Source organism: Actinia tenebrosa, unplaced genomic scaffold, assembly GCF_029948245.1.
Source record: "Actinia tenebrosa isolate PJP-AT-01 unplaced genomic scaffold, QUT_ActTen_1.0 PGA_scaffold14__42_contigs__length_11649687, whole genome shotgun sequence".
Classification (NCBI taxonomy): Eukaryota; Metazoa; Cnidaria; class Anthozoa; order Actiniaria; family Actiniidae; genus Actinia; species Actinia tenebrosa.
Window position 1 is genome coordinate 10,305,953 of NW_028292574.1, and position 26,800 is coordinate 10,332,752.

General features: G+C 36.9%; 3 protein-coding genes across 3 annotated transcripts; 1 reads left to right on the plus strand and 2 right to left on the minus strand.

The window, feature by feature from the left end:
• Nucleotides 1–337: 337 nt before the first annotated feature.
• Nucleotides 338–3,299, minus strand: LOC116296529 (uncharacterized). The gene is made up of 3 exons (XM_031704554.2): nucleotides 3,193–3,299; nucleotides 1,959–2,047; nucleotides 338–1,407 (listed from the first exon to the last, which is right to left on the minus strand). Exons 2-3 carry the CDS (start codon nucleotides 2,023–2,025, stop codon nucleotides 554–556), a joined length of 921 nt encoding a protein of 306 aa, XP_031560414.2. The 5' UTR covers nucleotides 2,026–2,047; nucleotides 3,193–3,299; the 3' UTR covers nucleotides 338–553.
• Nucleotides 3,300–5,765: 2,466 nt separating this feature from the next.
• LOC116296549 (uncharacterized) lies at nucleotides 5,766–17,305 on the plus strand. Its single transcript, XM_031704583.2, has 14 exons — nucleotides 5,766–5,892; nucleotides 6,329–6,397; nucleotides 6,656–6,755; nucleotides 7,196–7,280; nucleotides 7,616–7,661; nucleotides 8,147–8,205; nucleotides 8,585–8,634; nucleotides 9,333–9,405; nucleotides 12,974–13,155; nucleotides 13,409–13,643; nucleotides 14,070–14,234; nucleotides 15,228–15,560; nucleotides 15,901–16,089; nucleotides 16,508–17,305. The coding sequence occupies exons 2-14, from the start codon at nucleotides 6,340–6,342 to the stop codon at nucleotides 16,601–16,603; spliced, it is 1,671 nt and encodes a 556-aa protein (XP_031560443.1). The 5' UTR covers nucleotides 5,766–5,892; nucleotides 6,329–6,339; the 3' UTR covers nucleotides 16,604–17,305.
• Nucleotides 17,306–17,696: 391 nt separating this feature from the next.
• On the minus strand, nucleotides 17,697–24,729 carry LOC116296548 (uncharacterized). The gene is made up of 9 exons (XM_089029453.1): nucleotides 24,593–24,729; nucleotides 23,422–23,577; nucleotides 23,098–23,138; nucleotides 22,110–22,986; nucleotides 20,858–20,999; nucleotides 20,228–20,348; nucleotides 19,324–19,641; nucleotides 18,645–18,868; nucleotides 17,697–18,560 (listed from the first exon to the last, which is right to left on the minus strand). Exons 1-9 carry the CDS (start codon nucleotides 24,617–24,619, stop codon nucleotides 18,499–18,501), a joined length of 1,968 nt encoding a protein of 655 aa, XP_088885579.1. The 5' UTR covers nucleotides 24,620–24,729; the 3' UTR covers nucleotides 17,697–18,498.
• Nucleotides 24,730–26,800: the final 2,071 nt, after the last annotated feature.

Sequence of the window (26,800 nt, forward strand, 5' to 3'; positions counted from 1 at the left end):
ATAAGAGGTCTTTTGCTACGAATTCTTTACTAGTATTGAAGAGAATATGAATGAAAGAGTAAATAGCTTATCCTGACTTTAGACTGTGCCCTAAATTATACTGCAATGGGCTACACGACCATATTGGAAATCAGCACTAGTTGAATATGTTAGCGTGAATAAATAAGTTTCTCACTTTTATCGCTCGTCCAGGCGACACCATTCAGTTTATACCAGAACCTTCGTTGATTTCCTTTTGTTGGTTTAACTTGATTATATATTAACAACACTCCCAAAGAATTATAAGCTTTTCATAAATGATAAGTAATTGTCGGCCATCAAAGATTAATTCTGTATATAATATTTGTATTTTATTGATCATATAGCACGACAAATATTTATATATATATAAATATATAAACCAATGGTCTTAGTTGTATCTCTTTAGAGATAACGTCTAAGTATTGCATGTATACATAATGTACATTAGTGTACATACACATCATGTGTGGACAGTCTCTGAGAATTAAAATCTCAGGAGTTGAGTTGTTAATCATTGTACTTGATATGGCGCTTATTCTTCATCGCTGTCTTCCTCATCGCCAGACTCCTCGCTGTCATCTTCATCACCAGATTCCTCGCTGTCGTCACTGTCGCCAGACTCCTCGCTGTCGTCACTGTCGCCAGACTCCTCGCTGTCGTCACTGTCGCCAGACTCCTCGCTGTCGTCACTGTCGCCAGATTCCTCGCTGTCGTCACTGTCGCCAGACTCTTCGCTGTCGTCGCTGTCGCCAGACTCCTCACTGTCGTCGCTGTCGCCAGACTCCTCGCTGTCGTCACTGTCGCCAGACTCCTCGCCGTCGTCACTATCACCAGACTCCTCGCTGTCACCACTCTCGCCAGACTCCTCGCTGTCATCTTCGTCACCAGACTCCTCACCATCATCGCTGTCTCCGGACTCCTCGCTTTCGTCACTATCACCAGACTCCTCGCTGTCGTCACTGTCGCCAGACTCCTCGCTGTCGTCACTATCACCAGACTCCTCGCTGTCGTCACTGTCGCCAGACTCCTCGCTGTCGTCACTATCACCAGACTCCTCGCTGTCGTCACTGTCGCCAGATTCTTCAGCATCATCTTCATCATCTTCATCATCTTCATCATCTTCATCGTCTTCATCGTCTTCATCTTCATCGAAATCATTATCACCTTCTTCACTGAAGTTGTCATCATTCTGGGACTCACTGGCGGCTGAAGCATCATCATTCTTTAATTCAGATGGAGAATCCTCTACTGTTGCCTCATCCTTGGGCATGGCTTCTGACTTGGGAGCGTCCCCTGCCATATCTTTAGGTTCAGGTTCCAGTTCAGATGATTCTGGGACAGCTTCGGTGGCATTAGCATTGCTTTCAGCCATCAAGGGGTCCTTTTCTGTGTAGTCAGGAAAAAAAGACATCATTCTAAATTCCTTTTGTGCAAAGTTTTGCAAACGTCTCACATCCCTCCAGCGAAAGGACCTCTTCAGCTACGAAACAGGTCCTTTCACTAGATGTGAAATAGTCATGGTCTAATGGAGTTCACATCCAGCGAAAGGACCTCTTCAGCTACGAAATAGGTCCTTTCACTAGATGTGAAATTGTCATGGTCTAATGGAGTTCGCATCCAGCGAAAAGACCTCTTCAACTACGAAAAAGGTCCTTTCACTGGATGTGAAATAGTCATGGTCTAATGGAGTTCACATCCAGTGAAGGGACCTTGTAGTTTTCACACTCTACTACAAAAAAGGTCCAAGTACGAATTCAAAGGAAGAAAGACGACGAATGTTATACATTTTAATCGCAAGAATTTTAAAGAATTCCAGATTTCGACAAGAATACTGTAGACATTGAAATTACTTTTATACTAAAGTAACAAAACTGAAGCTCAAGATTAGAGAAGTTTCTTGGTGTATGATGCGGTATAAGAAGGTTAATAATTCTTACCCAGGTTTAAGGTTGGTGCTCCATAAGCGATAGCAAAAAGGACGGCGAGAATGATCAAGAGTCTCATGATGAAGTCTTCTTTTGATCACCTGTAGAATAATTCAACGATGGGAGCTATTGAAATTGTATTTTTTTAAAGGAAAAGAAAAATAAGGAAAAGGACGAAGACAAGGACAATCGCGTTCTATTTATTTTCTTAAACACAATTTTCATAAATTAGGTTTCTAGTACAGTGTCTGTGACAGGGAAAAAATTACTCCTTATTTAAACAACCTGCAAGTGAACAAAGTATGTTTTGATAACGGCTTCGGGCAATGGCGGGTGATGAATGATAATAACCCACTGATCTATAAATAATGTGTTATTCATGATTTTGTGAAGTGACTAAATCCTACAAATTTTCTAAAAATAAAATGTCTGTGAAAAATCTTTAAAAATGGATATAAAAGCTAACTTGGTTCCATCTTTTAATCGTGATAAAAGGTTTTTGAGTCACACTAGATATATTCAGTAACGGAATACTGGGATTTTACCACAAGAATGAATGAAATTATGTGAAACGTCATATTTTAAGCATCATATTACTCCTTAAACTAAACCTTACAAAGAAAGGGCCCTAAATTAAGTCAAAATTGAAATATTCCAGAAAAACTTAAATAATAATAAAAATTAAAAGAAAAAAAAAAAAAAGTTAGAACTCATTTGAAATACAGTGCAAGTTTCGCAATACTGACTGTTGCATGGTCATACGTTGAGATGGTTAACAAAGTACGTTGGTTAAAAGCTAAGAAATGCTTTTTAAAGTTAGACGATGATACCTCAAATTTTCTAACAGAGAAGGCAGTTGAAAACTTAACTTCAAAAATTAACTTCGGAGAAAATTTGAAGTATATCGTAGCGGAGTACTTTATAAAAAAATGTGATAAGTTTTTCTGATTTTAAGTTTATCAATGCAGAAATAAAATTTCGAGATAACAAACAGGCGTAAATTTACGATTTTAAAGCAGCTTTTTAAAGTAATAAGGTTGAACTCATTAACTGACTTTTTAAACTGAGGAAGCTTTCGAAAATTGTTACATAATTATTTCGATAACAGTGATTTTTTATTTTAAATTAAAAAAAAATGAAAAAAAAAAATTAGGAAAAGTGGTGGTACGAAATGAATTTGCAAATTAGACAAATCCAGTTGAAGAGGAGAAAGTGAAGATTGAAGATCAAAGATCGACTGACTTACCGAGATAGTGTCGTTAATGCAAGCGGGTCAAAAGGGTAGAACTAAATGAACTGCTGCCAACAATCACCTTACTTCACTCCAGCCTGTTGTTTTGATTTTCAAACCACTGATGTAAGATTTCGTTGCTTGTTGTTTTGGAGTTCAGAACGGGGAATGGACTCTTTTGTTTACATGTTCCGTACACGTTTCAAAACAACTTTTACGCTGTCAAATGCTTTGAAAATACCACTGTTATAACACAGAACCGATGCTGGAAGGTGTCGAAAAACGTATCTTTTTATTGTTAATATTTTCGAGGTCAAAAACGCATTAGGCTCAACGTGAGCGATGAGATTTATTGAGACAAACAGCTTAGTAAGTTTCCAGAGTTTCCTTATAGCCCAACTGAGAAACTACATGAATCTTAATAACACACAAAAAAACCTCCACTTCAAACCGAAATTTTATACTATTACATCTATTTCGGACTTCGCTAACCGATTTTTTTTCACGTAAGTTCATAAAGCCGTGCTTTAACGAGTTAAAGATCGAGTATTTTTAAGGTAAAATCATACGTGGCAATTTCAGGTCTAGATTAAACAATTACATGTATTTTTCACGGTCAGAATCCTGATATTGTTATTGTAAGAGAACCAACAAATGTGTGCCTAGTTATCGTCTTCTTAAGCAAGTGTCAAACGCGTTAGTGAATCTGTCAAAATTTCTCTGGTGTTTAGGAAAAACTGAAGACGTGTAAAAAAAATTTACCCGAAAAGGTGTGGTCCATTTTGAAAAGTGTTGCTGTGATTGAAATTTCATTAATCTTGAATAGAAGTTAAATGAATGTATAAAAAGATATAACTAGCTAAAAACTAGTGTGAAACTACCTTTTCATTTTTAAATGAATGTATAGTGGGTTCAACAAGAACATTAAAATAACTTTACAAAAAGTTATATTTTCATACAAAACAGTGGACTGAATCACACCACTTGTACCGGCCAGGGTAAACAAAGTTGACCGCTGACCAGCCGAAGGTTTTAAAACCAGGCTAAATTTTTACTCCTATTATACGCTTCAAGCGATGTTTGGTTTTATATCATATTTTTCTTCCTTCCTTCCTACTTTCGTTCTCATATTTTCTCTCTTCTTCATTCACTTTTTCTTTCTCTCTTTCTTTCTTTTATTCTTCCTTAGGTACAAAAGCTATAGGGTTCTTAGGCCTAGGGCAAACGTCGAACTTCCCATGCACCGAACTCATTAAAAACAATAGATATCAGGTGATAATGAGGCGACATTCTTTGATGTAATTAAGTTCGGTGAATGGAAAGTTCGACGTTTGCCCTAGACCTTATTAACTCTATAACATCGATCAGCTTTTTCCCCGCTATTTCGCTCGCTACTCATTCGGTATTACGAAGTTTGGGTCAAAGAAAATCAGCAATTTAAATGAATGATCTGTTTCAGCATTAAATTAACCGGAAAAATTATATCTGAAGTCAAAAATATAATATATTTTTGTTATGAATGTCAAAGTTTTATTACGTAACTGGTTAGAACATAGTGTCAATCGCTTTGCTCCGCGGGAAACCAAGTCTTAAAACTGGTGTTCAACGAAAGTTATCGTAAATAGGCCACTATACATGCTTGTTGGCAAATCAGTTTAGAAATAGATATTAGCCAACAGGTCACGTGATGGCATTCTACATAGGAAATGTTTCCTATAGAATTCTCTATTTTCATATCCCCATAATGCCTTGTATCTTTCGAGGGGTAACCAATCAAAAAAACTGTCCCAAATTTGAAAGGTTTCTTAATTGAATTTATACTATACCTGCTTTTATCTGAACAATACTGATTATCAGTTTATTCCAAGTTATTTTTGCGTGTACAGATCATCAAGAGTTTTGGTCTCACAGAAAATGTATTGGATCGACTTACGAATGTTTAAAATTTACCTTAAACGTCTTCAAGCTTCTATCTTTTTCTGTTTTTTACTTCTTCATTTTATTTTTGGAAACCAAACAAGGTACTTTCAACATTGTCTGATCAGGCTTCAACAAAATAAGTGGGTTTATACCTTCTGGTTACCCCCCAAAGACGCAAAGTATTATAGGGATGTGAAAGTAGAGAATAGCCAATTACCCGCCCTGTCACGGGAGACGAGGGTCCGGGACAAGTGCATTGTATTACACAGTAATGATAAAAGGATAAATTTTACACCGTGAAAAGATGAAAAAACTTACTGACGTTCCTGACGCTAGTCCTTCGTCGGAGTAAAAAAGACTACATAATATACTACACGGTGAATCCAATGACCTTGTAAAATAATTTTTGTGTTGGAAAATGTAGTATTTATCGTAATAATTTCTAATCTGGCGGACAAAACAAAACCATTCCCTTCTCTTGAAGATTTAAATATTTTTTTATGCTTTTGTTTCTATTTTTTCATCGTTTTGATATTTGGTTTGTTTTGAACGCACGAGTGGGTTTCCTGTGTCTGCGCAAAGAGAGCGAACACTAGGGACTAAAAAGAAGAGCCTGCGGTCTTTTTTCCAGCTGATGTCGGTTACTATGACAACAGGGTAACATTTTGTCAAGAAAACAGAGTTTGTTGGCGACCATTAAAACAAATCACCGAAAACCTCCCCAGAAAAACAACAAATACACACTCTTAAAACGCATTTACAAGAAAAATCCCTAGTCTTTAAGTTAATAATTCGGTAAGTAAAAAATTTGTTGAATTATTTTTATTTTTTTAGAATTAAATTACTCGTTTTCGAATTTTCGTTTAGAATTTCGGACGCCTTTCCAATTTCCATTAGAAAACTGTCCAAATTTATTTTGTAGAAGAAGAGCGGTATCTATCCGGTTTAAAAAAATCCCGAATAAGACTTTGGAAATTCTTTTTACTGGTTTATACAGATAAAAAGCTTTTATAGAGAATTTTCTATGGAAGTCGACGAACGTCTCCTCGACATTTTCGAGTTCGTCCTTGAAATTACTTTAGCTCGAGCTGATTCTAATTCTTATTTTTCTTCTAAAAAAGATATATTTTTAAACTTCTCATCGTTAAGAAAGAGATATTTATCGTTTTTGCGGTTCAACTACAACATAAAACATTGCTCGCTTACATTTTTTTTGTGATATATGTTTTAGAGACCATCAACATGCAGAGGGCACAGAGTAGACGTTCAGATACTAGCGAGGCAGAGCTAGATGGCATTGGTGAGTAAACAGGGGTCCAATGAATTAGTGACTAGATTTATCGAGCATCTAAATAAAGATATTTATTGAACTTTGAATGAAACTTATATATTTCGCTAAGATCCATAGCCACTCCCACCCCTCCCCCTTGAGAAATATGACACTTATACCATCACAAACTTATTGGATATTTTGTTAATAATGCAATACTCTAATAAGTTAGAAAAAATATCATAATCGAAAAAAAGGGTTGAATTTAAATTTTGCTTTCTCTAACAGCTGAGCAAGAGCTGGCCAAGCTTCAACGACAGTACCGAATAATGGAAGGTGATCGCAAGGCCTACAGTGAAGAATCCCAAAATACAATAAGAAAACAGAGGTCAGTTATTAACAGTGACTGTTTAAACTGTCTGTCAATCAAGTGAGGTAACAGGAGTGTAGAGAACAATGGTGCTGATATAGCCTGTTTGCCTTTTTGGGATCCCTTTGGAGGGGCTCACCTACTCTCAGTTTCCTTGGGTGCAATAATCTACACATTATATTTTTATTTTGCTTCTTATCATTGTAAAGCGCAAACAGAGTTTCATATATCTGTGCTATATAAATAAATATTATTATTATTATACTGTCAAAGGAACAAGCGATAAACCCTAAAACAAAGAGACACACATATATATAGGACGCTAGAACTGATATAGCATGAAAGAATGATAATCACATTATGTTTAGACGGCTAGTAATCAGAATTAATTTTACGGCATGCCTTTGCTTTACCAACATAATAGTATTTAATGATAGTAATCATTTCCTTGATAACAGAGCTGCTATCGAAGCACTTCAGAAGGAAAATGAAGAGCTGATGAAGGACAACAGACTTGCTGGGAGTGAACAGAATATCAATAAGGTAAAATAAATAAATGCTAATATTATAATATTTAATTTCCACTACCCCTACACTCTCTGCTAGTATTAACTAAATTTTCAGCCCCAACTATTAATGTACGGACACACATGTGACTACCTGTGCAATATTGCTCATACACCTAAAAAGTGACTGGAATGGTTAGTATCGTATTCTGGCCTATCGCAAGTAAGAATGAATTCATTTCTAATTGACTGTCGCACGTGATTGGTCAGAACACAATTTTTAACACTCCAGACATATTTTAGGTGTTTAGGGTTTCTAAGTTTCTACATTTTTCATTATTATTGAGTAACACAATTATTTTTTATTACCAGGATGCAGTAAATACTGATACCTTACATGAAAAACTTAATGAAGAAGGTGAGAAAAGAGAATAGACCTCTGTAATGTTTCCCATTTTTAGATCATGTGCCATTGTCTTGAGTATCATTTCTTTGTTTAATGGTTGCACATGAGAAGACACATGGATATGGCTGCAATTTATAAAAAGAATCTTATACTTAAGAGAATGACACGTGGTCTGAAATGGGCAAAACATTATGCCCGAGCCGAAAGGGTCTATTGTTTAGTTCCACAAATTATCCATACCCCCCTCATGTAGGATTTTTTTAAAGACCCCCCTACCCCTAGAACTTCCAATTTTCTTTCATACAAACTCTGCAATTTTTGTTCTTTCTCTGTTCCCCCTGCCCTTCAAAAATTCTGGTGGGTATGGATAATTTCTGGAACTACACATTATATGTGATATAATAAATATTAGAAACTTGATGTTGTACTGAATATATATTTATGACATGATAATCAATATTGAATGAATTAATATAACGTTATTTTATCCTCCTCAGATACTTTAAGAGAAGAATTGCAGGCAGTCAAAGATGACATTAATGATCTAAGTAATCAGGTATGACAAATGAAATAAAATATAATAATAATAATAATCTATTTATTAATAATTGAAATAGCCAACATTTGATATTCTGGCTGATGACGAAGCACAAAGCATTTTGAGGTTCTAGTGAAACAAAAGAATTACAGTACAATGACATTTAATCAGCTCTGCCACTAGCTGAAGCAGAATATTCAACCATTCTCATTTTCTTTCCTTTTTTTACTCTCAAACCAAACAGTCTTGACAATTCTTATTAAAAAATTAGAATTTAATTCTCTTTGCCTTTCTTTCTCTTTTTTCTTTCTTTCTTCCTTATCCTGTTTTCCCTCATGTGATGATATTGCTTCTGAAAGTAATTGTTTTGATTTCAAAATTGAAATTTTATTCTTAGATAAGAATAATGGAAAAGAAAATCAGTCAACAAAGAAAGAACATGGGCGGGTAAGTAATTAAAAAAATAAGATAAGAGAACAATTTCATTGATTGCCAATGATATGCAAGGACTATTGGTCTCACCAAGGTCTCTAGCTATAAAATAAGTACTTTTAATACCAGGGTCCTAGTGCCCACTGCTCAAGGAGGGGGGAGGAGTGTATCCCTCAATTTCCCAATAGTCCCTTTTACAGTTCCCTGCGCCATCTTGAAAAGTAGCCGTGCCTTTGCATTGAAACGAGATGAACAATGAGCTTGCAATGATAGAGACTCATAAATAATAATTATTGTCTAAGTTGTTAAAATAATGTCTCTATCATTGCAAGCTCACTGTTCGTCTCACTTTGATGCAAAGGCACAGCTACGTACCTTTCAAGATGGTACAGGGAACTGTGAAGGGGACTATAAGGCCCGTCCACACGTATCCAGGAAATTTTTGCATGTGCAAATTTTTTTTTCACATGTTCACATGTTGTAAAGTGACTTTGTTTCCCCTCAGTTCTTTATGGCTATTGCTAAACTAGCCCTGAATACTTCTCTACGAAAATTGTAGTACGAGGTCGGAAATTAATTTTTCCGAATTTAATTCCAAGGGCTTTCACCCGGAATAACCTCGTTCCCAAGCACTACAACTTACCTATATTATCTTCTACGAAAATTGTAGTTTTACTTTTGTTAATTTTTATTCTTTTCTTAATATTTCTTAGTGTTCATATGAGCCATGCAAGGCATGTACAAACACAGAAACAAATCAGAGTGTTAGAAAATAGACTGGACAAGGTAAATTCAATATTTAAAATGTGAAAATGTTTCTTTGGGCTTAGAGTTTATAGACAAAAAGAATAACTAGAAGTTTCTTGAATAGTTATTTCGGACGATGTCCATCGTCCATCATCAGTTTAATGACTCTATAAGTGTTACATTACAGTGAATACTTTAGCCCTTTGGCCATTGTGGGTGGCAATGCCCGTACGAAATGTGAAGCGCTGTGAAGCGCTGCAACAGCGCCTCACGAAGCGCTGTAACAGCGCTGTAAAAACGCTGTAAAAACGCTGTAAAATGGGGGGCTGCCGCAGTTGTGAATTTTGGCTGTTTCCGACAGCGCTTGGCAGCGAAAATTCAACCAATAACAGCGAATCTGCAGCGCTTGTTTTATAACGAGGGAAGGCTGCTAAAAGGCTGCGAAAACAGCGATATGGAAGCCGCAGTTGAAAGACATGAAACACGTTTCATCAACTGTTGAACAAAGCGCTGTTGAAAGACACGCAAGACTAATATTTTTTGATAATATTTAATTAGGCAATGACATATATTAGGCATTCTAAATTACTAGTTCGCTCACTGCTGCCTAAATATAATATTGAGAATGTGGTTGAACGACATTCACACGCGATAACCTATTTAATACAATGACCAATTTAGCATTACTCGGAGATGCGAAACATGTAAAAACGGAAACACATATATCTTATATTACAAAAAGCAGAGCGGTCTCAATAAAACATTTAATAGCCGAGTAAGAAAAATCAAATTAAACGAACGTTCTTATCTTATGTTCTTAAAAGCCGCTTGTTAAATTTCCTTTTGGCGGATCCCCTCTTGCTCCGGATTGTCTTGGCGAAGTCTGTCTTTAGTCCTATGTCTTCCAAACTGTAACACATCGTTTGGCATATACTAAAAATGCGCAAGAAAATATAGGTGTAAGAAGAGCTATTATGTTTAGTGATAACTTGTAATGTGGAAGGCGAATGATCGATTCACCTACGAGGAACCATTTGTGTCCGGAGATAAGACATAAAAAAGGTTCCCGCCTACAATAATTATGCAAGCTTTGGTCTAAATAAAAGATCATTTGATAATAAAAGAAATTTAGAAAAAACATTAAATTGTTTGACATTAAATACACATTTGCAGATTGACTAGCCAAACATATAGTCGGGCATATAGTACCCAAATAAACAACTAGTAGATTAAATTCAGCTCAGAGTGCAAACATTAAAATGGGCGCCAATTGCAAAAGTCGAAAAGTACAAATAGTACAAAAGCAAAATGTGAAAGAGAAACAATAAGAAAAAGAAACAAATCACGGTTATGCCACCGATCTACGTATTGTTTTAGTTCTGAAAAGAACTAAGTTACGTTTAGAATTACCTGAAACAGACTTTATCTCTTGAAGCTGCCTTTTCGACTTGTCTACCTCCATTTACTTCATACAGAGTGCCTTCTTCCAGAGTTGCATTTTCACCCAAAACTATGTCCTCTTCGTGAACTACACTATAAAGCCTTTTCGTCCAACCAACAAACTAGCGCATACATTGTGAATTAAGGACTTAAACTGAGATCACTGAACTCGAACACTTATTTGAAAATACCGCTCAACGGGGTCATGACGTCGCTAAAACATGCACTTCTGATCTGGTCACATGTAGATCTCGTGTCAATGCGGAATTTGACTTGAAGGATATCAAATACGTATCAAATAAGCACTCAGGGACCGCAGGGTATATATGACACTTCAATTACCCTTGTGTCAAATATTTACTTTCCATGTTACAACTTTCGAACGGTTTTCCCTGTAAATTTCAGTTCAGTTCGTACTTAAAAAAGTAATACTAGGAAATTAAAAGGGTCATTTTAAAGCTAAATATATTCTTAAGGCTAGTTATGCAATGGTGAATGGGACATATCTGTCACCGCCGTCCTTGTGCTACACGCTTGCTCATATTTGCATATTTCTGCTTAAACGTTCCATTATAAAATTTGAGGGAAAATAACGGTTATTTATTTAAGTATATTAGGAGCGCAGGCAATTTCAGTAATCACTGAATTAAATTCATACACGTCGGGGTCATGCGGTCATGTAACTAGATTTCGAACAGCGGTATGGTATGTTAATTTGATACATTTCCGGTTAGTTGGGCGCGTAAAATACATCAAGTTAGAGCTACAATCGAGTTGGACTGTCTTTAGGGGAATCCTTCGATCGATTTAGACCTGTTAAATTTGATATATTTTTCCGATGTAGCTGAACTCGGACTTGAACTCTAACTCAGTGATTTGTTATGATTTTCCCCATCCCGCATTATCCTTTTTTTTTTTGCCATCATGATACCTGGCAAAACTGCCCTCTGTATACTGGTTTTTAGGCTTTCAAGTAATTGCACTGGGTTGATGTTAGCTGTATTCCTGGTCAAGCTGATGCGCCTGTTTAGCGATATAATTTGGTGCTTATCAGCAGTCCATGCGAACATTCAAAATGTTTGCTGACGGCGACCTTGCAACACAGCTCATTCATTGCATATTGTACATGCTAAGCTTATATCGATCTGCGATACCCAAGCAAACTATTTGATCAAGCTAGAAGACTGATCAGGAATTAAAGGTCGGAAAAATTAAAGTGTAAGTAATTAACAAATTCAAAATATGAAAAAGCCCTGTTTGTGTTTTCAGCGAGAAAGCGAAATTAGCTCGCTTAGATGCAAAAAATCCGTTGTTCAATGTTGTTTCATCTTGAAATTAATCATTTTTTGGTCATAAACTGCTGTTTATAAGCTTAAACATTTTTAAATTAAAATTTGTAAAAGATTGCAAAGCTGCTTCAAACTAACTTTAGCAATGAATTAGTCTCAAGACTGATTCTTGTAGTATCCTGTAGCCCGTGACAGCCATCTAGCTGCGCCGAACAGCGCTGTTAAGTGGCTGCATTTCGATACTAAACGCTGTCTTGAGCTGCATGGCGATTTGACAGCCCGCTGCAAAATGACTTCCACTGCAGTATAGCTATATTTAGGAGGTAAATTGGCTGCTTTTCCGCTGTGCATACATTTTAAAGCGCTGTTGCAGCGCTTCACAGCGCTGCACGTTTCGTACGGGTGACAGTCTCTCACTGCTGTATAGGCCTGGTGGGGTTGCAAGTTCCATTCCCGTTTAGGGTAGGGATGTGCCGCTGAGCCTTCTGAACCCTGACCCTGTTCCAGAGTAAAGTCACTGAAATTCATGCCCTGTTCCGGTATTGCAAAAATAGGTACCTGATCCAGAGAGGAGAGAGCGTGATTTCATATACCCTGTTCCAGAGTGAGTGCGATTTTATATACCTTGTTCCAGAGTAGAATCGCTGAAAACCATACCGTTTGGCGGCACGTACCTATATAGCAAATATAGGGGAGTACCCACCCCCCACCCCCCCCCCCCCATTCCGGGTTAATTCTGTCCCATGTGTGATGGGTTTCTTTGATGTGTTTGTTCTTTCCCTTGCTACGAGGGTTTTCTCCAGCTTCTCTGCTTTTTCTCCCTCCATAAAAATCAACATGCAAGTTGAGCATGTAATCTTTTTTATATATATTTTTAGGCAAATGTTAAATTCAATAAAGCACTAGCAGAAAACAGTGAGTGCAGATCTGAGATAGACAATTTAAGGAAAGAACGACAGTACTATGAAAACTGCCATAAAAAACTGGACAAGGTTTACCAGGATTACAAGAGACAAGCAAGTGAATTGATCGAGACATCTACTGCTGCTTATGATGCCAGGTAATTGAATTTTATCCAGGGTTTTTCCTCCTTTTTGGTGTGGTGGCAATGATGTCTTTTTTTCTTTCTGTCCCATTTTTCTACTTTCTTTCAATTCCTTTTTCATTCTTTCTTTCTTGTGGCTCAGAGATGTACATTTGCAGCTAGTGTTTTTGCCTTTCAAGGGTGATTAACAAGGAGTTAATTGAACAGCGCAGTGCAAAAATAATGTCACCCTAATATTGCAAGTGTTAAGCCTTTTTCTTTCTCTCAGGGATGAAGCTCAAGCTAAAATGCTTGCACTGAAAGAAAAGAACGACAAAGACATTGCACAATACAAAACAGAATTCATGGAGTTAGAGCGTATCATTGACCATGAGCGAAGGCTGAAGGAGTTCATGAGAGTAAAAGGAGAAGAACGAGCAGAACTGATGGAAGGAGAAATGAGTTACCGCAAAAAGAAAAGGGATGAGAAAGACAAGGGAGATAAAGCTGAGGAAACGATTGAGGTAAGTGTAATCCATTTCCCAGGCCCACATTTTGCCAAATCCCAGTCCCACCATTGTCAATTGTATATCAAGACTCCCTAAAACTGGAAAAAAGGGGACTGGACGATTGACTCTACTGCACATGCTTGGAGGCAAATATCAAAATTCTGCTGCACAACTTTTTTGGCAATGTTTGCATTTCAACTTCCTGATTTAAATTTTATTTACATCATAATTAATTTGTGGAAAAATTGAATCCCATTCCCATTTTGTTTCCCATTTTATTTTCCATTTTGTAATGTCTAAACCTCAGATCACCGCATAAAATCCCATTTACTTTCCCAGCAAATAAAAGTTGAATTCCAGCTCATATATTACCCCTTCATGACACTCCTATAAAATGAAAAATACTTTTTCTTTAAGTCTCTCTAATTTGTTCTGTTGCAGTCTTATGAGTCAGCCTTCCGAAAGATCAAAGATTCGACAGAAATTGAAGACATTGATTTGCTGGTTAATAAGTTCATTGAAGTAGAAGATAGGAATTTTGCTCTGTTTAACTATGTTAATGAGTTAAATAATGAGATAGAAATGGTACAAGAACAGATCAATGAAGTAAGTAAATTATTATCTGGGTCCTATTATTTATCTATTCTTTTTTCTGTTGGTTCATCCATCCATCCATCTTCCCAACCACCCAGCCATCCATCCAGCCATCCATCCATCCATCCATTCATTCATTTAACTATTATCGCGTCCATCCATCTTATCCATCCACCAACCCACTGAATGATTTATCCTTTTATCTCTACATCTATCCATTCATCTCATCTTATTAGTCCACCTTTAACTTTATTTAATTATTCATTTATTTAATTATTCATCCCACTCTTCCTATTCCATTCATCCTTCTCCATATTTCCATTAATTGATCATTAGCAGTGCTCTGACTCCAATCACTCCAAAGCTTGTTCCAGGGTTTAATACATTGATTAATGTTGGTGTTTATGCTTAATGTGTAGTTCCAGAAATATTATTCATACCCACCAGACAGAGAAATTGGGAATTTCCAAAGGATAGGGGGTCAAAGAGGAAAAAAAACTACAGTGACAGGGTTCGTGCTACTCCTTAAACTCCTTGAAAACTCCTTGAATTTAATTCACGTTTTCAAGGGCACTTGAAAAGCTCTTGAGTTTTACGATTTTAGAGAAACTCCTTGAAAACTCCTTAAATTTTTGCTTTGATCATTACTTGCATGGTTCTGAAATAGATCTAGTCAGAAAGATCGGAAAATCTGAAAGTTGGCCATGTGCAACCACATTTTACATTGGCATAGTTAGCTGAACATACTCCTTGAAAATTCATTTTTGGGTCCAGTTGTATACTCCTTGAATAGTCCTTGAATTTTAAGTCGTTACCTCAGCACGAACCCTGAGGGAGTTTGTATGGAAGAAAATTGGAATTTCTGGGGTAGGGGGGTCTTTAAAACAATTCCTGGTTGAAGGGGGTATGGATAATTTCTGGAACTACACAATTCAACATCCCAGAGATGTTGTCAAGGAAACCAGGAATTAAAATAACCAGTGCCGCTGTGAATTATCTATACAGGTGAATGCCGACATAGAAAAGTTTAAGAGTGAAGGAGTAGAGATGGAGACTCAAAGAAAAAACATAATGAAAGGTTTGGAAGATCAACTCAACTCAACTGCCGACAAGCAGGAACAGTTTGAAGGCCAACACAAGCAGACCAAGAAGATACTTGAACAACTGAAATCAGGAATAGATTCCTTGTTCAACAAGATTAACTGTGATAAGTCAGCAATAGAGAACCTTCTCGGCAGTAAGGAGGGCATTACTGATAATAACATGATGCAGTTCTTGGGAATTATTGAGCAAAGGACGAATGAGCTTTTGCAAGTTTATGGATTTCATGTTACAAAGGTAAGAATGTATCAAACTGGCGTATTCAACTATTGAATATTAATCCTCTACTAATAAGGCTGCGTTCATAATGTATGACAGAGGGGGGAAGGGCAGGTGAAAATTTGAAATGTCGAGACTAATTTTCAACACCCCCCTTAAAGTCATGCAAAAAAATACGATCCCCCTAAGCAAAGCTTGTAGCTTCTTCCAAAAATTGTGCGCCCCCCAATTTTTCTGATAAAAATTTGCCCATCCCCCCCTTTTCCTACCAAAATTTTCCTGATCCCCCCCTGAATTCCACCTGCCCCCCCTGCCATACATTATGAAGGCAGCCTAACTAAATATTAATCATACTTAGGAGGCTGAAAAAGAGGAACCTTCCGTCCCCGTGGGTCTACTTGGCCAAGGACCACAGCCAGGCTCTATGTCTGTTAACATTGTCCCCCCATCAACTGGTGACGATTATGACAGTGAAGACTCTTCAGGCAGTGACGAGGAACAGAGGCCACTAACGCAGCAAGAACTCAAGAATAAAATCATGAAAGGGGTATGTTGTCCTTGTCTATGGAGCAATGTGCATGTTACATCATAGCCGCCATCTTGGATGATGATGCAAAGCTATAGTCCCCTTCACAGTTCCCTGCGCCATCTTGAAAGGTAGCCGTGCCTTTGCATTGAAGCGACGGACGGTGAGCTTGCAAAGATAGAGACCTTTTTTAACAGATTGGACAATTGTTCACATCTCTATCATTGCAAGCTCACTGTTTGTCTTGCTATGTTGCAAAGGCACGGCTATCTTTGAAGATGGCACAGGGAACTGTGAAGGGGTCTATAAGTTTATTCCTTATAGCTTCTCTTGTTAGATCGACCAACATGGCAGCTGTTTCATTGTTATTTATATCTCAAGGGAATTTTTGATTTGTTAATTTCTTTTATAATTAAATTATGACTTTATTTATATTTAGATAAGTCGTCGAGAAGCACAGCCCAAGAAAACACACCATCCTGGTTCAGCTTCTTCAGATAAGGGAGCTTCGAAAAAGAAAAGGGGTGCTAAATAATGACGCAGCTACCAATATCCTGTACGATATAGCCTGTCTTCTGTGATCAACTAGAGCCAGTGAATCAGAAGGCAAAACATGTGGGCAATCAACCCAGCTGATCATTAACTCGGGAAGACCTAGACCTGTGCGACATTTAACCCAACCATCAACTAACTGACCAACAAGTTTTAGATGATAAGCCAATAGACAGAACAGACAATATTCTGTGTGCACCCAAGGGTTTTGCATGCTGTAAGAAATACAGTATAAAACTCTCCAATTCTTCCTCATACAAAAAATGCAGACATTGTATCTTTTACATAAACCTTAGGCCTAAATACATGCTTAAGATTACTGGAATCTATGGCTATTTCAAGGTCTAAGATGAAACAGAAAATATTATCTACCACCTATTGATGACAGATAAGGAATTTATAGCTTTGGTGAAAGTTTAATCTGTAAATACTAGTGTTTTGTATAATAATTACTAATAAAATTAAATGTTCTTAGTCAGAAATTGTCATCGAGTGGTCATTATGAAACATTACGCATTTTAAATACCGATTACCAAGTTCAATTCTCAAACAATTTCCCTCCGCATTATAATACTCCCATTTAGAGTTTACCTTTGCTCAGTCTTTGCCTCTATTGTCTACAAATGTTTTATTTTTAAATTTTCTTTAAGGTCCATTGTATAGTAAGGAATGTATGTAATATGGAACAAAGAGTTGATTAAAATTCCATGAGTTTTGGTTGAATAGCTGAATATTATAACGTACAAAACAAAATAAACGAAACTGGAGTACTTCGCTGCAAAGTATAAATTTGGGTGGGTGTCAATCAAAGCGCTTCCATGACATTTCATTAGGCACATACCGAATGTTATGGAAACACTTTGACAGTGTTACAGAAAAGTGTACCATTTTGAGCGTGTGATTGAGAATTTTGTATTGGAACTGATATGGGGGTTTGGTTGGACCAGTTATGCTTTGTATTGAGCTAACATCATTACTTATATTGTATCTATGCTGTTAACCCAGACACTTAATATTCCCATGCATTTAATTATACAGAATTTGACAGAACCAAACCACACGTTGCACGAGGAAAATTTGGTGAAGGAAAAGTTTATTTTTTGTGAACAATTACAATGAATGAAAATACCATAGCTACAATATCTCTCAGTAGTTTTATACTGTAAAAAGAATGATACCTTGGTCCTTAGGAGTGGTCAACAGTAACCTTACATTTCCTTCAGGATAATGAATATTAAGTATTTTTTGTTTACAAACTTTCTATGGTGTATTTGTATATACAAATTAGTTTGATACGAGAAAAATACTGGGCGACCATTTTATACCCTTAAAATGAAACCAACAACTACATGTTTTTCTAACAAACTCATCAAGGAAGGTTTGTTACTTCGAACACAGCCTTGTTTCAAATTTTGAAGAAATACTTATTACAGCATTTGAAAATATTTCACAACTTGTCATTGTTTTATCCTACGAGTAAATGGTAGAAATCTTCAGTAAAACCTTGTTAAGACTTTACGATGATCATCTTTGATTTTAATACCAGAAAGATAAATAAAACCTCGTTAGACTCACTGAGTACCTGGTATAAGTCACATCAAAACCCAAAATACCATCATATTTTGTTTCCTTTCCTGGGTAAATAATTATATTATGATCTATGGAGGAAGATCCATGCTTATCCTTCCAGCAATTTTCAATAAAAATAATAGTAAATAGAATATGTTTTTGTTACATTTGCGTTACAATGGGATGACAGAAGTTACAGCAGATGTTGTCTATATTACATTTGGTTTGTCAAAACAAAATTACAAGTTTTAGATGGTTGGGTTATAAAAATGGATGACTAAAATACAAGATTCTAAGTCAACAGGAAAACTAATCGAAGGTTATTTTCGAGCCCTTGAATTCCTGAATAGTTCCTTTTCGTTGAAAGCTTGCTGTTGAATTAAGAAAATACACAAACGTTATTTTCTTCATTTTTGAAGTAATTATTTAATAATAACTTTATATTATTATCTCACCTCCTCCTCCTCTATTTCCACCACGCCCTCCACGTCCACGCCCCCCACCCCATCCACCACCACGGCCACCGAATCCGCCACCTCTTCCACCTCCTCGTCCACCACCTTCGGGTCTAGGTGATGAGAAATCTAGTCTAACTTGTCTGCCATCTATTTGTGATCCACTCATTTGGTTGAGTGCTTCCTTGGCAGTGTTAACATCATCAAAGTCGACAAATCCAAACCTTGGAAGAAAAAAAGAAACTAGTCAATAAAGAGCAATAAGATTTACAAATGATTTATTGAAATCAAATGCCTTATATCAGTGATATACTTGGTTTGTGATCAGCTCTGTTTTAACAGAATTCATCGGTGTCCTAAGTCTGTTCATCATTAATAAGGCAATAGACATATATAGATCACTTTTTGCATGACTGTGTAAAACACAACGCCAGAAGCTTTTTGTGCCGTAACGCTTTCTAGAATTTTGATTGGCTGATTTTCCCCTCTCCTATTGTGATTGGTCTGACAGTGCTAACTGTGTATTTGATTGGATGGAGAGTAAATATTCAAGCAATGTGATTGGTCTGGCCTATCCCTAGCAATGACTAGACCATGCTTGTATGGTGCGCTTTTCACAGTCATATGAATACCGCTCAATTGCGAAAGTCTATGTACAACAAGACAAAACCTCACATACCCTTTAGATTCTCCTGTATCTCTATCCGTAATGACTCTAGCATTACTACAGCCTTCAAAAGCAGCACCTAGAGATTCTGTCGTAGTATTGTATGAAAGATTTCTGACGATCAGTGACTTGTGAGGAGGATTTTGTGGTCCTGAACTGAAACCACCTCTTCCGCCTCCACGACCTCCTCTACCACCACCACCACTTCTAGGGGTGTTAGGTTTGCTGTCGGCAGGATTGATTTTCAACTCTCGTCCACAGAATTCAGTACCATTCATCTCTAGAGCTTTTTCATAGTCTTCAGAACTGGTGAAATCTGCATAACCAAATCTATTGGCACACAAAAAAGGGTTGGTTAGCCATTACAAGGTCCAACCCTTGCAAGAAGCTTGATAAGGCCAAACAAAAAAATAAGTGTGTTTCCTGTTGTATAAGAAAAATAATTGGGGTTTGGAGGTCGGATTCTTTTTACTGATACAACAGTGGAAATGAGCATACTGGGAACCCTGTGGTGCATTTGGGAATGAAAAAAATATTAGGGGCGGCAAAAATCGGTAAAAAAAATTTAGGGTCAGTTGCGCAACAGGAAACACACTAATTCTAATTTTTACTAACATTGATTTTGGTTAGGTAGAAACTGGAACCAGAGTGCTATAAGTAACATGCACTGCTGCAACATTGTTTGTCACCACTGGGGTCACGGGTTCAATTCCAAGCTTAGTTACATATGTCAATAATTGTTTGTTTGATGTGTTGTTCCCTCCCTTACCACAAGGGTTTTTCTCCGGTTTCCCTACCCATGTTAAAATCCGTAGTGGAAGTGCATGTGAACCGAACCTCATGGAAGAGCCTCGTAATGGGACTGATGGTTGTAAAATATAAAATCTAAATGTTCACCGAACCATGTTTAACTCACCCTCTTGATCTTCCTTCACTTGTGATGATCCTAACAGAAGCAGAGAGGCCACTCTCGTCAAACAAGCCCTTTAAACTTTCTTCATCAGCATCATATGACAAGTTACCAATGAATAAGCTATCTGTTGATCAAAATAAGATACAATCATCATCTTATAGCCAGGTCATCTTGCTTCTATCAGCTCCAACGAATGCTCTAGTTTTGAGTTGCTGCACAGGGTTAGCCTCGATTTTATGCAGAATATTCACGTGTTTCAGTGACTGTAGAATTTCAAAGTGTTTGTATTGTTGAAGTTTTGCATTCTTTACTTTTCTGTTGATATTTGTGAATATTTAGACACTGATTTGAGTCCAACCCTGAGGAACTGAGTCTGTAATCAAGGAACACAGCAGTAATTTGGAACTTGAAAAATAATGGTCTATTAGCCAATCAGCAACAATTTTCTTAGCTCAATATTTTCTAGTTCCAGGTTTTTGGCTCATTAAACAACAGCTTTTACTTGAAAATAAAGAAAATAAAACTCATTGCCAGATTTTTATCCAATTTTATCTTTTAGAAATAGCATATTTCCATTATTGTTGGCAGAAAATATTTTGTTAATTATAAATTTTTTTAAGCTTAAATTCTTACAATTTCCATCAGCAGACTTCTTTTGTTTCGGTGTCTTGGTTGCTTCTATATCTGCAGCTTTTCTTTTCTTGGCCTTTTCTTTTGGCTTCTCCTCTTCCTCTTCTTCTTCTTCGTCTGAATCCTCATCACTGTCTGATGATTCCTTTGAAGGCCAAAATTACAAAATATGTATCAATTTTATATTTCCTACGTACACTGCTTGCTTAGAAGATGCTAAGGTCTCGTTGTCTTGACCCAGAGATTTATTAATTTAACTCTTTTCACAATGTATTGATAAAGTATTTATGACACCAATGTTTTATTTAATGTTGTGGATGGACCTTTGGCTTCCTTCAATCAAATTTATAGTGCAATGGATTGGTAAATTTTAAAGATTAAGATTAAACAAAGTCAAAAAAAGTGAGGTCGGAAATTAATTTTTCCGAATTTAATTCCAAGGGCTTTCGCCCGGAATAACCTCGTTCCTAAGCACTAGAACTTGTCTATATTTCTATATCTTCAAAAAAAGTGCTAGAGGTTATAGGATATGGTAAAACAGAATTAAAATTAAGTCAAAAATTTCAATATTGGATAATAGGTACTCTAAAATCAAATAACAAATAAAAGCTTTAACAGTGAATGGTTTGAACCAAGGCGTTAAAGTTTGTTGTGAAATGTGATCGTCCGGGTGAGTGTAGTCTTGAGAAAGTTGTTGGTGGTGACTAACGTTTCGACAACCTGAGCGGAAGTCCTCTTCAGAGTCCAGTGAGAAAACGAGAGAAGATGACTTCCCTCAGGTTGTTGAAACGTCAGTCACCACCACCAACAGTTTTTTCAAGACTACACTCACTCGGACAATCACATTTCGCAACAAAAATACCTTTAACTTTATAAACTAATAGGTAATGGTTTGTTAGCTTGTTTGACCAATCTTAATAGAAGTCATGCTCAGTTCAGAACTTGATTTCTAATCAGCAAACATCATAAGGTGTCCTAAGTTTATTCATCATTGCATGACATCAGTTTGAACTACATTCTTGATTCTAGGGGGAAATGTACTATTTTTCACGTCAAATCCACAGGAATCCTGAATTAATTTAATTTTTAACCAAAAGCAAACTTTTGACAACAGCATCAAAACAAAAAAGCTAGAGGAACAAACTCACAAAAACATGCAAACAATCAAGAAAATAATTCATATTTTATAGTTATACATTTTATACAAGTTCAACAAATCCAACTACTCTTTGATAACGTCACATTTGTTAGTTACCTCTTTCTTAGATTTCTTTGCTTTGGGTTCTGGATTTTCCTCTTCAGATTCTGAATCTTCCTCTGATGATGATTCTGTGTTCTTCCTTTTAGCTGCACCATTTACTTGAGCTACTGGTTTCTTTTTAGTTTCCTCTTCATCTGAAGATTCTTCATCAGAACTTGACTCGTCTTCCTTGGTTGCTGCAGCCTTCTTTGCTTCTGGCTTCTCTTCTTCATCGCTGGAGTCTTCATCACTACTTGACTCTTCTTTTTTTGGAGCTGCTTTGGCTTTTGCTGCAGCCTTCGTTGCTTCAGGCTTCTCTTCTTCATCGCTGGAGTCTTCATCACTACTTGACTCTTCTTTTTTTGGAGCTGCTTTGCCTTTTACAGCATTCTTCTTTGCTACAGGCTTCTCTTCTTCATCACTGGAATCTTCATCACTACTTGACTCTTCTTCTTTTTTTGGAGCTGCTTTGGCTTTTGTAGCAGGCTTCTCTTCTTCATCACTGGAGTCTTCATCACTACTTGACTCTTCTTTTTTTGCACCAGGTTTTTCTTTTGCAGCAGTCTTCTTTGCTGCTGGTTTTTCATCTTCAGAGCTTGAATCGTCACTGCTAGATTCTTTCTTCACTGGCTTTTTTGTTGCCTTTTTATCTTCTTTTTTACCCTTTCCATTGACCACTTTTTTCTTATCCTTCTTTTTGGGGGCTGGTTCTTCATCTTCGCTTTCACTTTCTGAGGAATCAGATTCCTTCTTGATACCCTTTAGTTTAAGAACATCTGTCTTGAGGGCTGTTTTCTTGGGTGCTTCTTCTTCAGAGTCTGACTCTGAGCTTGAGGAATCTTTGGCAGGAGTCTTTGCTGGCTTTGGGGTCTTTTTCTTGGTTACAGGGGCACTAAAAGTCAAAGGATATTATACATTATTAAAAAACATACAGGGACTATGAGAAAATAGAGAAAAGGACATTAAAAACTGGAGATGGAATGATAAATAGTCAACCACCAACCTTGTGTCCATCTCAGAGTCTGAGTCATCTGAGCTTGAATCCTTTAAAAAATAAATCCAGACAGTTAGAATACATGTGTGAATGACTTTAAGCATGAAATAAAGAGATAAAAAAAGTATTGAATAAAGGAAAGAAAAGAGAGGAAAAGATAGGAAGAGAAAAGAAGAGAAATTAAAGATGGAGAAACAAAGGAAGGAGGAAGGAAGGTCGGAAAAAGAAAGAGTAGTAAAGATAGAGAGTAGGAAAGGGAAAAGTATGAAGCAGCAAAGTAAAGGAAGAAAGAAAGAAAAGAAATAAAAGACAAGGACAAGAACAGGTACTTACAGAGCTAGCAGGCTTCTTGGCAGGAGGTGCTTTCACAGGTCCATTCTTTGCCTTCTTCTTCTTCTTGTCTTTCTTTTCAGTTTTGTCACCATTCACATCAATATTGTTATTAGTTTCCTTCACCTTTTTTACTTTCTTTGTCTCATCCGGTTGAGCCTTTATGGAAGGATAAATAGATAAATATTAGATGAACGGCAAGTTTTCAATAGGAATGTACATGGATTACTGAGAATGGAGGGCAGTGGTAAAGAGATTGATGAGATTTATTCTGCCAATTGATACCAAGCAGCAGGATACTCTTGTTTGATAGTGCATGATGGTCAGCATTTGCCTGTCATTGCAGGCTAGTAATGAGATTCATGAGATTCATACAGCTGATTGCTACCAAGCAATAGAATACTCTCTGGTTGATAACGCATGACAGGCAGTGTTTGCCAAGCAATTGCAATTGTGAGCCTACACAATTCTAAAATAATACTCAATTCTATCCTAGATGGAGACCAGAGTTTATAATTTATTTGTATCCATGTGAATATTGCTTTGGAAAATATATTTTGACATTCATATAATAACCATCAGTAATCTATGAGCTGAACTAGACCAAAACATATGAGATAAATGCAGTGAAAAAGTAAAAACTTTTATATGGGATTTAAAGAAGTTATTAAACACGTGATTGCACAACATGGTGAAGCCATAAACAACAGCCCAAAATACTATAAAAACCTTAAAATATATTCCTAGGTATTGCTAAACAAGCTTGAATAATCAAAACAAAGACCTCTCCCTTTTATTTTAGCGTTTTTTTACAATTCCTGGCAGAAAAATAACGAGAAAACTTGAAGATCTAAAAGAACAGTCGATACCACGTGGTTTGAGAGAAGACGCTTGGATCGCAATGGAGTTTGATGAGAAGACTCCAAAAAAAGACTCTAAAATTGTATTCCTCGATTGTATGGCTACGTTTACTAGTCCTTTGCTTATAAATGTAATATTTGACGAAAAAACACGAATAAAGGGTGATAAAATCGTTCTCAAGAGCTGAGATGTTCAACGTTCGCCGTTCTTTATGAGAAAAATGTGCACGTTGTCTAAAGCAAACTCACAGAAATTCACTTTATATCGTAGTAACTTGAATAAAATTCAACCAGGTACCTCTTAAGCGTCTTACCTTTTTGGAAGTCTTGATTTTACCCATGGTTAATCGTCTTTAGCCGGTTATTTTTGAGGTATAAAGTCAGTGTTCAACACGCTAGAACCGTTCAACACGACCACGTTGAGAAAAGGGCTTCTCGTTTGATGGACACACGACTTGAACACGTGATTACACAGGAAGCCCAACGATGATTCTCATTCTTCTGTTGCCGTGGATATCGTTGTTAATTAGGTTTGTAGATTTTTCTTCATCTTTTCCTTCATCATCGCCATGACCATCAGCATCAACCGCTCAACAACAACATTATCAAATCAAAATTAATAAAAATCTTAAATCATTATTATCATCTTGTAGCACCATCATAATATATCGTCACATGCCATCATCATCAACATCGCCATCAACCTCACCACCACATTGGTTTATTAATGTTGCGCATTAGTTATTAAAAACTGCGCTTTGAATTGTAACTGACGCACAGGTATATTGATGTTGCGCATTGATTTTTAACTTGTGCGCAACGTTTTACCGGCTACTTTACATAACTTTATTTGCTCTTATATTGTTTTATAACTTACTTGAAGCTGTCTTCAAGCCGTCCCTAAATCAAGCAACTGTCCTCTATACTCGCATTACAGACGATGAATCTCAGCCGCCATCAACGACACTCGACTAGATCCAAGCACCGCAGTTGAACTCGGGGTCCCGTCTAATGGAGGCACGGTATAGTCAACAAGTCCAAACACAAAAGAAGAATTCTAAGGCTATGTACCATCAAGTGATGACGTAAATTCGTTGCATGAAAATCACAGATAGAACCCTGCAACAACCTCTGGTCTGATGGAAGTCAGGGCATGACCAAATCACAGATTGAACCCTGTAACAACCTCTGGGCTGATCAAGTCAGGGCATGGGTAACTTACAGATCAGACCCTGAAACAACCTCTGGGCTGATCAAAGTCAGGGCACGGCTAACTCACAGATCAAACCCTGAAACAACCTCTGGGCTGACCTAAGTCAGGGCACGGCTAACTCACAGATCGACTTGCAATTTGACTGGTTAGCTTTTGCAGAGGGCCGACAAACCCAGAGATATGATAGCTATGAAAGCTATCATACCCTCTAGCAATGAAAACCCGATTATTTCTTACACTATAGTTTCAATTATATGCCATATTTAAGTGCGAGGGTAGCTACCTATCCTCTCTATTTTTACAACTAACTAAACTTCATTGATTTTTATCAATCATCTTGAGAAGACTTAATACCCTTTATTGTCTTGAGTATTAAGTAGGTTCAAGTTTTGATATAATGACATATGGGACTATTCCCTGGAGATGGGGCTTTTTAATTACGCAAAACGAGCTTCGCTGGTTCGATCTTTCTTGTAGAGTGTGGTTAGTAATGAGGAGAGTAAACAAAGACAGCAAACCTTGTTTGTTTTAACAACCACGTTATACTGCTGGTTACCGTGCGAAAAATCGAATTTAGCTCTATGCATTGTCTTAACCGAAATGGAGTGCTTTGAACTATCTTTTTCAGAGATTTTGTTTTCCCCGAAGTACGAGGATTTTAACTAGAACAACAACCCATTCAGTTCAAGTTTTCGCTGTGTTTACGCTATCGTCAAAAACAAAGCGCTTTATTTATTCAACTTAACATGAAAACTCCAAGAGCGAGGAAAAGAAAAGGAAAACGTGGCAGAAGACTTGGTAGAATTTCACCACAAGTCGAATCAAACTTAGAAAAAGAAATTCATAAAAACTTTACGGATGAAATCCCTGGACATTTTGTGTACAACGTCGAAGACGATGCCGTACAACAAGTATTGAAATTACCAGACATACCTGTATCTGATAGTCCAGAAAGGCATGGCAAGCAAAGGAACAGTCTAAGTTTACCTCCAATTTCAGCAGACGAAAGAAGTACCAGTAGAGAAGAAAGAAATAGCACTTTTTCTCCAACGAAACTTCCTAAAATTTCCAAAGAACTCAAACAAAGCGGCAGGGAATATTCAAGTAGTTCGTGGTTGGAGAAACAAAGTGTGTGTTCTATCAATTGGGGGAAGGCGCTTGATGTTCTAGACCAGAGGGAGTCACAAAATGGCTTGATGAGGGCAGCACTTGCTCAAAAAAGACGGAAAAAAGGAGAGAAAAACTAATAAAACGAGATGTAGACAGAAAAGTGTAGGAATCTATGCAAATATTCTACTCAATTATCAAG